The 12,156-nt window shown below is 43.6% G+C and overlaps 1 protein-coding gene across 2 annotated transcripts in view; it reads left to right on the plus strand.

Moving 5' to 3' along the window:
* The window catches only part of LOC126284492 (keratin-associated protein 16-1-like), a 306,103-nt gene that overhangs the window by 139,118 nt on the left and 154,829 nt on the right, over window positions 1-12,156 (plus strand). For both annotated transcript variants that reach the window (XM_049983455.1, XM_049983454.1), the window contains exon 5: window positions 4,953-5,078. In XM_049983455.1, coding sequence (XP_049839412.1) covers window positions 4,953-5,078 — 126 coding nt within the window. The remainder of the gene's footprint in view (window positions 1-4,952; window positions 5,079-12,156) is intronic.

A 12,156-nucleotide genomic window follows, 5' to 3' on the forward strand; every position in this document is an offset into this window, starting at 1 on the left:
AAATGTAATTTACAAGTTATTTAATTTGATGAACTGGTGCCAATTAAAATTTTATAACATGAGAATACAATAACAGAGGTACAAAATACATCATTAAAACATAACAATACAGATAACATTTGCAGTAATACAGGCTTTACAAAAGAATCAAAATAACATACACATCAGTGTTACAGGAAGTATGACATAAGTACATACATAAAAGATCAGAATAACTTTTGAAACATCAACTTCACACATGAACATTAAAACAGAACAGATAAATAATGTCTAAATATCTTTACAAAGTAAATAACATATTATTAATGCAAATTATATTTGAGGATAACAGTATTCCTCATCATAGTTCATGTAACTGAGTATTAGAAAAATACTGCAACGTAAGTCTTATCAGATAAACATATAAAGATGGGAAGAACATAAATACACAAGGGTACACAAACACATAGCGGGATAACACAAGGAAAGGACAGGGTTTGTTTTCAGTGTAACATTTGGTACTGCAGTCCAACCCAAAACGTCATTCTGTAGATGTTTCTTCTTATCTCAACATTTGTTTCCACCAAAATATCCTATCCAAGCATGCTTTCTGTATTTTGTTCACATCCTCTTTCAAAAATAGTTTTTCCCACTGTACACTACTTTTTTGCCCAAACCATTTTCTTATAGCTTCTCAATGCTTTTCTTCCAATTCATCATAGTTAGTTACTTATATAGTCTACCCCCTCTTAAAATAACTTAAACCTACTGAGCTCAGATGCTAAACTAAGGGACGACGCAATGCAGCAGCAAACAAAACAATGAACACAAACACGAATGACAAAAAAATACAAATTGGCAAAAAAAGCAGCAATATAGGACTTATAAAAGCAAATGCAACATTACAACTAATATGAAGCAATGAACAGCAACAAGAAAAATAAATCAGTAGTAAAACTGGCTTAACAGAGTAATACAAAGTGAAATTCAGTAACACTATGCCTGGCAAACAGCAGCAGCAAATGCAATAATTTATATCTAAACATGACAAAGCTCAAGCAGAAAAAATTACAGTAAAGACAACAATGCAGAAAAGGGAAATGTCTGTTCACATATTAATATCTATGTCATTAAAGTGGTGCACAAGAAAACTAATTCTACAAAAAATATTACCAAGTAGTTGAAAAGAAAATTAAGTATGCAGTAACTGTTATTAATTCCTTCTTATTGTTCTTTCCTTTCCAAGTGCTCCTTTTTCGAAGAACGTGGATCATAAAATAATTATTTAATAGATCTAATGGCTTTCTTTTGTCAGGTGGCTGTCGCGCAGCTCGGTGCCCACGACGCATTTCGTGCAGGTGGTCACTTAACTGTCTTACCGAAATATTTACGACAGCAGTTTCCGCTACAGTGACAGTCTCATATAAAAATATTTCACAGGTCAAGAATTTGCGTTACTAATCTTAATAGTCATAATATATATGGTAGTTCATGACATCCAGTCCTACATATTTCAAAACTCCGCCATCTCTCTCCCCACATCCACCACTGCTGGCGGCTCACCTCCAACTGCACAACGCTACGCGCAGTTAGCATCCAGCTGCCGCTGCCCAACACTACAATGGCAGACAACAATGCAAACCAGCCACAGACTGCACACTGCACAGCCAGTGATTTTCCTACAGAGTGCTACGTGGCGTTACCAATAAACATCCTAAACAGCCTACTTACAAGATGAATGGCCGTCGAAGGTATTTCTTCAAAACTAGCATGATTATTAGTGAAACATAAAGTTAAATGCGTCTTTCATCGGCCAACAAAAGTGAGAGATCTTTTAGGCTCAGTGAATGATGATCTTGGTTTACAAACGCGTGGTGTCTGTAAGATTCCCTGTAGTTGCTAAATGTCATACATTGGAGAAACGTGTCCCACCGTTGAGGACAGATGCGTCGAACGACGACGACACACACGTCTGGGCCAGTCAGTGCAGTGGCCGAAAACTGCATCAATACAGGACATTGTACGGAATACGAAAACACCAAAATTCCCTCGTCGACGTCTCCGTACTGGGACAGCGTTATTAAAGCGGACATTCGCCGCGCTACTACTCTGCTTAGCAGGAACACAGGATAGCATCTCAGCACGGCGTCGGATCCAGCTCTGGCTCTCACAGCGACCACACTGGAGAACTGTGGGTCGTACACTGAAGAGCCAAAGATACTGGTACACTAGGAAATATCGTGTAGGGTTCATGCGAGCAGGCAGAAATGGCGCAACACGACGTGGCATAGACTCAGCTAATGACTGAAGTAGTCCTGGAGGGAAATGTCACCATGGATCCTTCAGGGCCGTCCATAGAGAGTACGAGGGGGTGGAGATCTATTCTGAACAGGACGTTGGAAGGTATCCCAGATATACTCAATACTGTTCATGTCTGGGGAGTTTGGTGGCCAGCGGAAGTGTTTCAACTCAGAGGAGTGTTCCTGGAGCCACTCTGTAGCAATTCTGGACGTGTGGGATGTTGTATTGTCCTGCTGGAACTACCCAAGTCCGTCGGAATGCACAATGGACGCACAATGGACATGAATGGACGCAAGTGATCAGACAGGATGCTTACGTATGCGTCACCTGTCAGAGTCGTATCTAGACGTACCATGGGTCACATATCGCTTCAACTGCACGCGGCCCATACAATTATGGAGCCACCACCAGTTTGAACAGTCCTCTGACACGCAGTATCCACGGATCTATGAATTTGTCTCCATACCAGTACACGTCATTCCGCTCGATACAACTTGAAACGAGAATCATCCGACCAGGCAAAATGTTTTTGGTCGTCGAGAGTGCAATGTTGGTGTTGACGGTCCCAGGCGAGGTGTGAAGCTTTGTGTCGTACAGTTATCAGGGGTACACGAGTGGGCCTTCGCCTCTGAAAGCACATATCGATGATGTTTCGTTGAAAGCTTCGCACGTTGACACTTGTTCAAGGCCCAGAATTGAAATCTTCAACAACTTGTGAAACGATTGCAGCTCTGTCACGTTGAAAGAATCTCTTCGGTCGTCATTGATCTCGTTCTTGCAGGATCTTTTTTCGGTCGCAGCGTTGTCGAAGATTTGATGTTTTACCGGATTCCTGATATTCATGGTACACTCGTCAAATGGTCATACAGGAAAATCCCCAATTTATCGCTACCCTCGAGATGGTGTGTCCATTACTCATGCACCGACTATGACACCACGTTCAAACTCGCTTAAATCTTGATGACCTGCCATTGTAGCAGCAGTAACTGATCTAACAACTGCATCAAACACTTGTTGTCTTATATAAGCATTGCCACGCATTTCTGCAGGTGGCTCCAGACAGAGGATCCTGAGGTGGCAGTTGGCAGAGCACAGTATGATTGACAGCCTCTGTGCTTACGTTCATCGTCCAACAGATGGCATAGCTGTCTGCCTCTCTCGCTACGCACCAGCATATGTGCACTATTGGTCACTGAATTAGACATGTTCACACCTGCGCAATGTTTTTTCAGACTCTCATCAATAGGACGCTTCGATCACAGCCTCAGTGTGGAAAAAAATGCAGCCTCAGTGATGGTCATTAATTGTGCCTCCTGGAAGAGGAATATCCAGCACCTGCAGAATAAAGTGCTTCGGTGGAACCTGCCTGCTTTCCCCTCCCCTCACACTTCCCTTCTCCCACTACCTTCTTCCCCCCACTCCTTCCCCCCTCACCCCCACTGCCTGTCTCCTACACCCAGTGGCAGCCCCCCCTCCCTCACCAATCTCATTACTGTGTTCAGTGTTTTCCGTGCCGAAGATCGTCACCATTGTACAGTGCAAAAGTGTTTTCTTCATTTCTATGGATGAGTGTTCTCTTCGGTGTGCTCCTTTGTTCGTATGTACCACTGTTTGTCTTCGTTTGTGTACACTGTTGACCTCTCCTACGCAATCAGTGCCTTCCGGCGAACACCTCCATTACATTTCTTTTGTGTATGATCTGTTTTTAACCTTCACGTATATCTGTTTCTATGTCTCCATGGTAGATGGCACATTTTCTATTGGCCGAAGAACGGCATATGTTAGCCGCTGCTGGCCCACCTTGTATAAAGGGATGCAATACAATGAAACCAAAAAAAAGCTGTCTGCGCATCCATTCACGAGGGTTGTTACATTGCACAAGGAGACAAACATGATAACTCTAAAGATGTCCTTTCGAGAGGGGCAAGGCGTTTCTATACAAGATGCACTGGTACCGCCATGCTGTCCTTCATAGCATCCTCGAGGACTCAGATTTGGACCATGGCTAGCGATAGACTTGGTAAAGCCTACAGTAATGTGTCAGTTTTGATAAAGCCACTGATTACGAAAAGCCGTGGTACGATCACCACTATCACTGCCTATGTAGTTGTCACCTGTTGCCAGAAGCCTTGAACTTCCATAGTTGAACAGTGGTATGGAACTTCAAGTTGCACTGCCTCACCTTCAACGTGAACTCCAATGGTTTCATTGTAAGATAGAAAAATTTAACCATACACGAAGACCATAAGAGAGCTATATAGCAGTGACGCTGTACCGCAAAGTACCACAAAAAAGTCTCATTAGTGTGTCTGCCGCACCTGAAGATGTTGGTCAATTGCGCCGACGGGATACTGTGGAAATTTCACGACTTCCGACGTCTCGCCCGAGAACCATTTTTTAACAGTCATTTTTATTTCTCAATAACATGTGTATAGAATATTTTAGCGAAATTTGTGCCATAGATATTTTAGGTCATTGTTATATCGTGAATTATGATTATTGTAAATTACATTCAATTAAGGAACAGCAACTGATTCATTAAACACAGCAATGTCTGTCGCAGGATACCATGTAGAGTGTGGAACTGCACAGTAAAGTAAAAGGTTTGCCTGCTACAGACCATTGTCCCCGTTGCAGTTGATTATAATGATACCTTTCGCTTCACTTTGCAGGAGTGCAGGGTTGTATGCCTGGAGATTTAGTCAAGGTGTACTGCAGCACATGCAAGTGTAGCAGTACAGGCATCCTAACCGATTGTACCAACAAGGACTGCGACATCCGCGCAGCGCCTACTGAAGGTAAGGTGCAACGCCATTCGAAGGCAGGAGTTAGATACTACTGATTTCCACATCAATGTGGTCGAATGTGGTTACATTTATTAATTCTTTGTATTGATGATCGTCAATTAACAATTGTATGTGACCATTGAAAGTAAACATACAGGTAAGATGTTTACTTCCAATATTTTCTAGCTTCACATTTTTAACGTTTGTTGTTGTTGTGGTCTTCAGTCCTGAGACTGCTTTGATGTAGCTCTCCATGCTACTCTATCCTGTGCAAGCTTCTTCATCTCCCAGTACCTACTGCAACCTACACTCTTCTGAATCTGCTTAGTGTATTCATCTCTTGGTCTCCCTCTACGATTTTTACCCTCCACACTGCCCTCCAATACTAAACTGGTGATCCCTTGATGCCTCAGAACATGCCCTACCAACCGATCCCTTCTTCTAGTCAAGTTGTGCCACAAACTTCTCTTCTCCCCAATCCTATTCAATACTTCCTCATTAGTTATATCATCTACCCATCTAATCTTTAGCATTCTTCTGCAGCACCACATTTCTAAAGCTTCTATTTTCTTCTTGTCCAAACTATTTATCGTCCATGTTTCATCTTATATCCTCCTTTCAAGACGCTATCCATTCCGTTCAATTGCTCTTACAAGTCCTTTGCTGTCTTTGACAGAATTACAATGTCATCGGCAAACCTCAAAGTTTTTATTTCTTCTCCATGGATTTTAATACCTACTCCGAATTTTTCTTTTGTTTCCTTCACTGCTTGCTCAAAATAAAGATTGAATAACATCGGGGAGAGGCTACAATCATGTCTCACTCCATCCCCAGCCACTGCTTCCCTTTCGTGTCCCTCGACTCTTGTAACTGCCATCTGGTTTCTGTACAAATTGTAAATAGTCTTTTGCTTCCTGTATTTTATCCCTGCCACTTTCAGAATTTGAAAGAGAGTATTCCAGTCAATATTGTCAAAAGCTTTTTCTAAGTCTACAAATGCTAGGAACGTAGGTTTGCCTTTCCTTAATCTGGCTTCTAAGGTAAGTCGTAGGGTCAGTATTGCCTCACGTGTTCCGATACTTCTACGGAATCCAAACTGATCTTCCCCGAGGTCGGCTTCTACCCGTTTTTCCATTTGTCTGTAAAGAACTCGCGTTGGTATTTTGCAGCTGTGACTTATTAGACTGATAGTTCGGTAATTTTCCCATCTGTCAACACCTGCTTTCCATGGGATTGGAATTATTATATTCTTCTTGAAGTCTGAGGGTATTTCGCCTGTCTCATACATCTTGCTCACCAGATGGTAGAGTTTTGTCAGGACTGGCTCTCCCAAGGCTGTCAGTAGTTCTAATGGAATGTTGTCTACTCCCGGAGCTTTGTTGCGACTCGGGTCTTTCAGTGCTCTGTCAAACTCTTCACGCAGTATCATATCTCCCATTTCATCTTCTTCTACATCCTCTTCCATTTCCATTATATTGTCCTCAAGTACATCGCCCTTGTATAGACCCTCTATATACTCCTTCCACCTTTCTGCTTTCCCTTCATTGCTTAGAACTGGCTTTCGATCTGAGCTCTTGATATTCATACAAGTGGTTCTCTTTTCTCCAAACGTCTCTTTAATTTTCCTGTAGGCAGTATCTATCTTACCACTAGTGAGATAAGCCTCTACATCCTTACATTTGTCCTCTAGCCATCCCTGCTTAGCCATTTTGCACTTCCCGTCGATCTCATTTTTGAGACGTTTGTATTCCTTTCTGCCTGCTTCATTTACTGCATTTTTATATTTTCTCCTTTCATCAATTAAATTCAATATTTCTTCTGTTACGCAAGGATTTCTACTATCCCTCGTGTTTTTACCTACTTGATCCTCTGCTGTCTTCTCCACTTCATCCCTAAAAGCAACCATTCTTCTTCTTCTGCATTTCTTTCCCTCATTCTTGCCAATTGTTCCCGTATGCTCTCCCTGACACTGTACAACCTCTGGTTTAGTCAGTTTATCCAGGTCCCATCTCCTTAAATTCCCACCTTTTTAACGGTATAAGTGCAATCAAACCCAAACAATTTAGAGATCCTCCATCATATTTTGGGCTTGCATTAGAGCATTATTTTCTGTTCCAATATTTCGCTTCATAACCTTACAGGCAGGGTCAAGGTGAGTCGCTGGCAGTATTAAACAACATGACGCAGTACTGTGAAGTTGACGCACGTGCATCACAGATGACACTATTGGCCGCAGGAACATCAGTCATGGATAAAACTTCGTACATCTGATGGTGACAGAAAGCAAGCGAAGAAGCAGTATATCCACAGTACTTAAGAATTATGTGGTTGGTTGTTAAAATGGATGGCATTAGTTGAAATGAAAGGCAGCGAAGTCTCAGAACAATAAATCATCTGAGATCACAGACATGAAATGAATGGTTTTCAAGATCTGTCGAGTTGGAAACATCTTGGTTGATCCGGTTATCTGCAAATTATGTTTCCACAGTTTTCTTTACGACCGAATCCCGATAGTCCGAGGCTACGACCAGTACCTCGGCCTCATAATTCATAGAATGTTACACGAATGCGTGGTGTCCGTTCCTTCCGATATGTCTGAGAGGACAGACACAATGCAGAATCTGCAGCTGAGATACATATTACGTAAGTTCTAGGAGGTGGGGGGGTGGAGGGAAGAAAGAAATGGAAAGGGAAGGAATTGATGATATCAGCTGGATTGGGACTTTATGCAGAATCGGTGGCGACGAGTGAAAATGTGTGCCGGACTGGGTCTCGAACCAGAGGTCTCCTATTTACTAGGTAGTTGCGTTAATCCGGACACAGTGTTGTTCCCAACCACATTGACTATCTGGTCACACTCCATGCCTGACCCACATTAACAGTTGGGACCACCTATCTGCAGTCCCTGTGAAGATTTACCACGGTCGCAAATTTTAGATTCCCACAGAAGGTCAAAAGGAATCGGGCACCCGCATTGAAGGGTGTTGGTTTGCTGCTCATTGACGTGACAGTTATGTGAATGCGTGGTGTCTGTTCTTCCACTTCAGACAGATGGCGCTAGATTGGAATTTGAGTGAGTCAGGGAGCGAGCTAAGATGATCCGTGCATTTGTGATTAACGCTGTGTCTAGATGGCGCACTCGTTAATGCGACAGCCTAATAAGCCGGTGATGCCTGAGGTTCGAGTGCCAATCCAACACACACTTTCACTCGTCGCCTCCGATTCCGCATAAAGTCCCTTGCCTTTTCTTTCTTTCCCCTCCACCTTCAATTTACATAATTCATAGCATGTCCAATGTAAATACAATATTCAATCACTGCATATTAACTGGGCTGTAAAAGGCAGAGGTGTAACTGGTACTCGAAGCACCTTCCTTGTAGAGAGCCTATTGTTTGTGCTATGTACTTTTCAACACAAATCTTAGATTTCATATACACCTGCCTTTCGTAAAACCAAATCAGCTTGCACAGATCCCAGAAGAGCTTCCGTCCTGGCCAGTGGCAGTAAGATTGAGTATTTCTGACGAAATATTTTACACACATGGTAGAAAAGTCGTAGATTTGACACCTCTTTCTTCTTGCTCTTCCTATGGTTCATCTAGCGTTTTCGCAAGCGCTAAACGTGACGGAATACTCTATCCGCCGGGAAACCTTCAAGAAAGGCAGGCCTAGAGATCTTTCACAATGGACCATCAATAAAGCACATTCTCGCAACACGTAGGCGTGTCTGCTTCACCAGATTATGACGAAAAACGTCAAGTCTATCTTGTAAACTATAATGATGGGACTTTCGCACCCAACTACATATCGCAAATAACAATTTAAGGAAACCGAAACACCAGAAAATGGACTTTTATTCGCGAATACTTTCTGTGTCTGTGTGCCAAGCGAAAATTATTATGAACTCTTTAAAAGATACTTTTAATTTGGTTATTATTTTGTTTCTACTGCACAGTAAAACAATAATTTTTAGTTTTATAAGGGTTATTCTTCCATTCTCTGCTCTCTCTCTGCCCCCCTTTTCGGAGATATGCAGGTAGTGCAAAATATTTTTCAATAGGGCACTAAAAAACCAACTAGTTGTGGGTCAGAGCAAGCGTCTGAAACATCCTGAGGTCGTCACAGGTTGTCATAGAAGTGGACTGTGTCGAAACGTTAAGAGGACACCAGCTGCAAAAGTCACTGCTGAAGTGAATGTCGCATTCACGAACCCAGTTAGCACCAAAGCAACAAGAATGAAACAGGGAACTGCAGTGCGCGCTGGAATTTCAAAACTACTCGTCAGTGACATAAATGCCCATAACAGGAATATATGAGCCCGAAGCCTTAAAACCTGGACTATGGAGCAATGTGAGGAAGTCATCTGGCTGGATGAGACGTGTTTCACACGTTTCCAACTACTGGCCAAGATTACGTTCCAAGAATGAATCATGGTGCAGCAGCAGTGTCGGAAAAATGGTTCCTTCTGAATGAATAATACTTAGTAGGAGTCTAAAACATATACACTCCCGGAAATGGAAAAAAAGAACACATTGACACCGGTGTGTCAGACCCACCATACTTGCTCCGGACCTGCGAGAGGGCTGTACAAGCAATGATCACACGCACGGCACAGCGGACACACCAGGAACCGCGGCGATGGCCGTCGAATGGCGCTAGCTGCGCAGCATTTGTGCGCCGCCGCCGTCAGTGTCAGCCAATTTTCCGTGGCATACGGAGCTCCATCGCAGTCTTTAACACTGGTAGCATGCCGCGACAGCGTGGACGTGAACCGTATGTGCATTTGACGGACTTTGAGCGAGGGCGTATAGTGGGCATGCGGGAGGCCGGGTGGACGTACCACCGAATTGCTCAACACGTGGGGCGTGACGTCGCCACAGTACATCGATGTTGTCGCCAGTGGTCGGCGGAAGGTGCACGTGCCGTCGACCTGGGACCGGACCGCAGCGACGCACGGATGCACGCCAAGACCGTAGGATCCTACGCAGTGCCGTAGGGGACCGCACCGCCACTTCCCAGCAAATTAGGGATACTGTTGCTCCTGGGGTATTGGCGAGGACCATTCGCAACCGTCTCCATGAAGCTGGACTACGGTCCCGCACACCGTTAGGCCGTCTTCCGCTCACGCCCCAACATCGTGCAGCCCGCCTCCAGTGGTGCCGCGACAGGCGTGAATGGAGGGACGAATGGAGACGTGTCGTCTTCAGCGATGAGAGTCGCTTCTGCCTTGGTGCCAATGATGGTCGTATGCGTGTTTGGCGCCATGCAGGTGAGCGCCACAATCAGGACTGCATACGACCGAGGCACACAGGGCCAACACCCGGCATCATGGTGTGGGGAGCGATCTCCTACACTGGCCGTACACCTCTGGTGATCGTCGAGGGGACACTGAATAGTGCACGGTACATCCAAACCGTAATCGAACCCATCGTTCTACCATTCCTAGACCGGCAAGGGAACTTGCTGTTCCAACAGGACAATGCACGTCCGCATGTATCCCGTGCCACCCAACGTGCTGTAGAAGGTGTAAGTCAACTACCCTGGCCAGCAAGATCTCCTGATCTGTCCCCTATTGAGCATGTTTGGGACTGGATGAAGCGTCGTCTCACGCGGTCTGCACGTCCAGCATGAACGCTGGTCCAAATGAGGCGCCAGGTGGAAATGGCATGGCAAGCCGTTCCACAGGACTACATCCAGCATCTCTACGATCGTCTCCATGGGAGAATAGCAGCCTGCATTGCTGCGAAAGGTGGATATACACTGTACTAGTGCCGACATTGTGCATGCTCTGTTGCCTGTGTCTATGTGCCTGTGGTTCTGTCAGTGTAATCATGTGATGTATCTGACACCAGGAATGTGTCAATAAAGTTTCCCCTTCCTGGGACAATGAATTCACGGTGTTCTTATTTCAATTTCCAGGAGTGTATATAGAATTGACCAAGACGATGGAAGAGGAGGAGGAATGGAAAACAATACAAAATGCCATCGAAAGTCATGGATACTCGGATTATATTAGGCCACAATAATTTGCTGGCAGTTTTTGAACAAAACACATTCTGGGCGAAGGGATGAGAACAACGAGCATTCTGGACAGACTTTCTGAGTGAAGGGATGAGATCAACAAGCATTCTGGATATAACGTGACCATTGACCGTCGGGTCATTTACAGAAGTAAATACATGAATTCAAAAGGTCCCTCCTAACTATTAGGCCTATCCCCCCGTACTAAGCCAGGCTCCTCCCCCTTCACCTGCAGTCCCAAAACTCACAACACTGCCTGCCTTGTGAAGGGCAATATATTTATTGCAAATAATGTTCAAGGAATGGTGGGTACTAAAAACCAAACTTCAATAATGTAATGATTTTAGACGTTTTCAGTAATGGTTCACTTCACCGACCAATATTTTAGAGAGTTTATAATAATTCAAGAATTCAATATCCTCCATAATAGAAAAACTGCATTTTCCATTGTTTTCTGGAAACTACCGGATGTTATTGCACTAATTTATGCTTCGATTTTGGGGGCTAATCATGCGAAAACTTGTGTGATAAGCATTTCTAGACGACATTAATGTCTTATCATGTCGATTTTCTGTTTTTGATATAGCTATTGTTTGTAGTATGTGTGTTGACTGTATGGATGTCACAAACAGACGACACTATTATACTGTAGTTTCACGTTTTGAGAGAAAAAGATTTGAAGCTACACCTGTCTTCCTAGTCTTCATGTCTTTCTTGTTTATTGAAATTGAACCATAGGTATTTGTTACCAAAATGTAAACCAGTTTATCTGTTTACTACATACCTCAGTCTTGAGCTGTTAAGTAATACATTCCGACGAAAACGCGCAGAATTATGATAAACGTGTTTTCTGTGATGCGAGGCAGCATGTATTATTCCGAATCATTTTCGAGAAACGGTTGGTACAAAAACGGACTTTCATCACCTGACGTTTTTAAATGCTCTTCAGTAATGATTCACTTCGTCAACAACAGTTTTAGCTGAGGAGGTCATAATTCACGACACTGTACACAGGAATTGTGACTGTTTTGATGATGTAACACTTTTTTAAACTTTCGTCAGTTTTGGTT

This window comes from Schistocerca gregaria, chromosome 8 (assembly GCF_023897955.1).
Source record: "Schistocerca gregaria isolate iqSchGreg1 chromosome 8, iqSchGreg1.2, whole genome shotgun sequence".
NCBI lineage: Eukaryota > Metazoa > Arthropoda > Insecta > Orthoptera > Acrididae > Schistocerca > Schistocerca gregaria.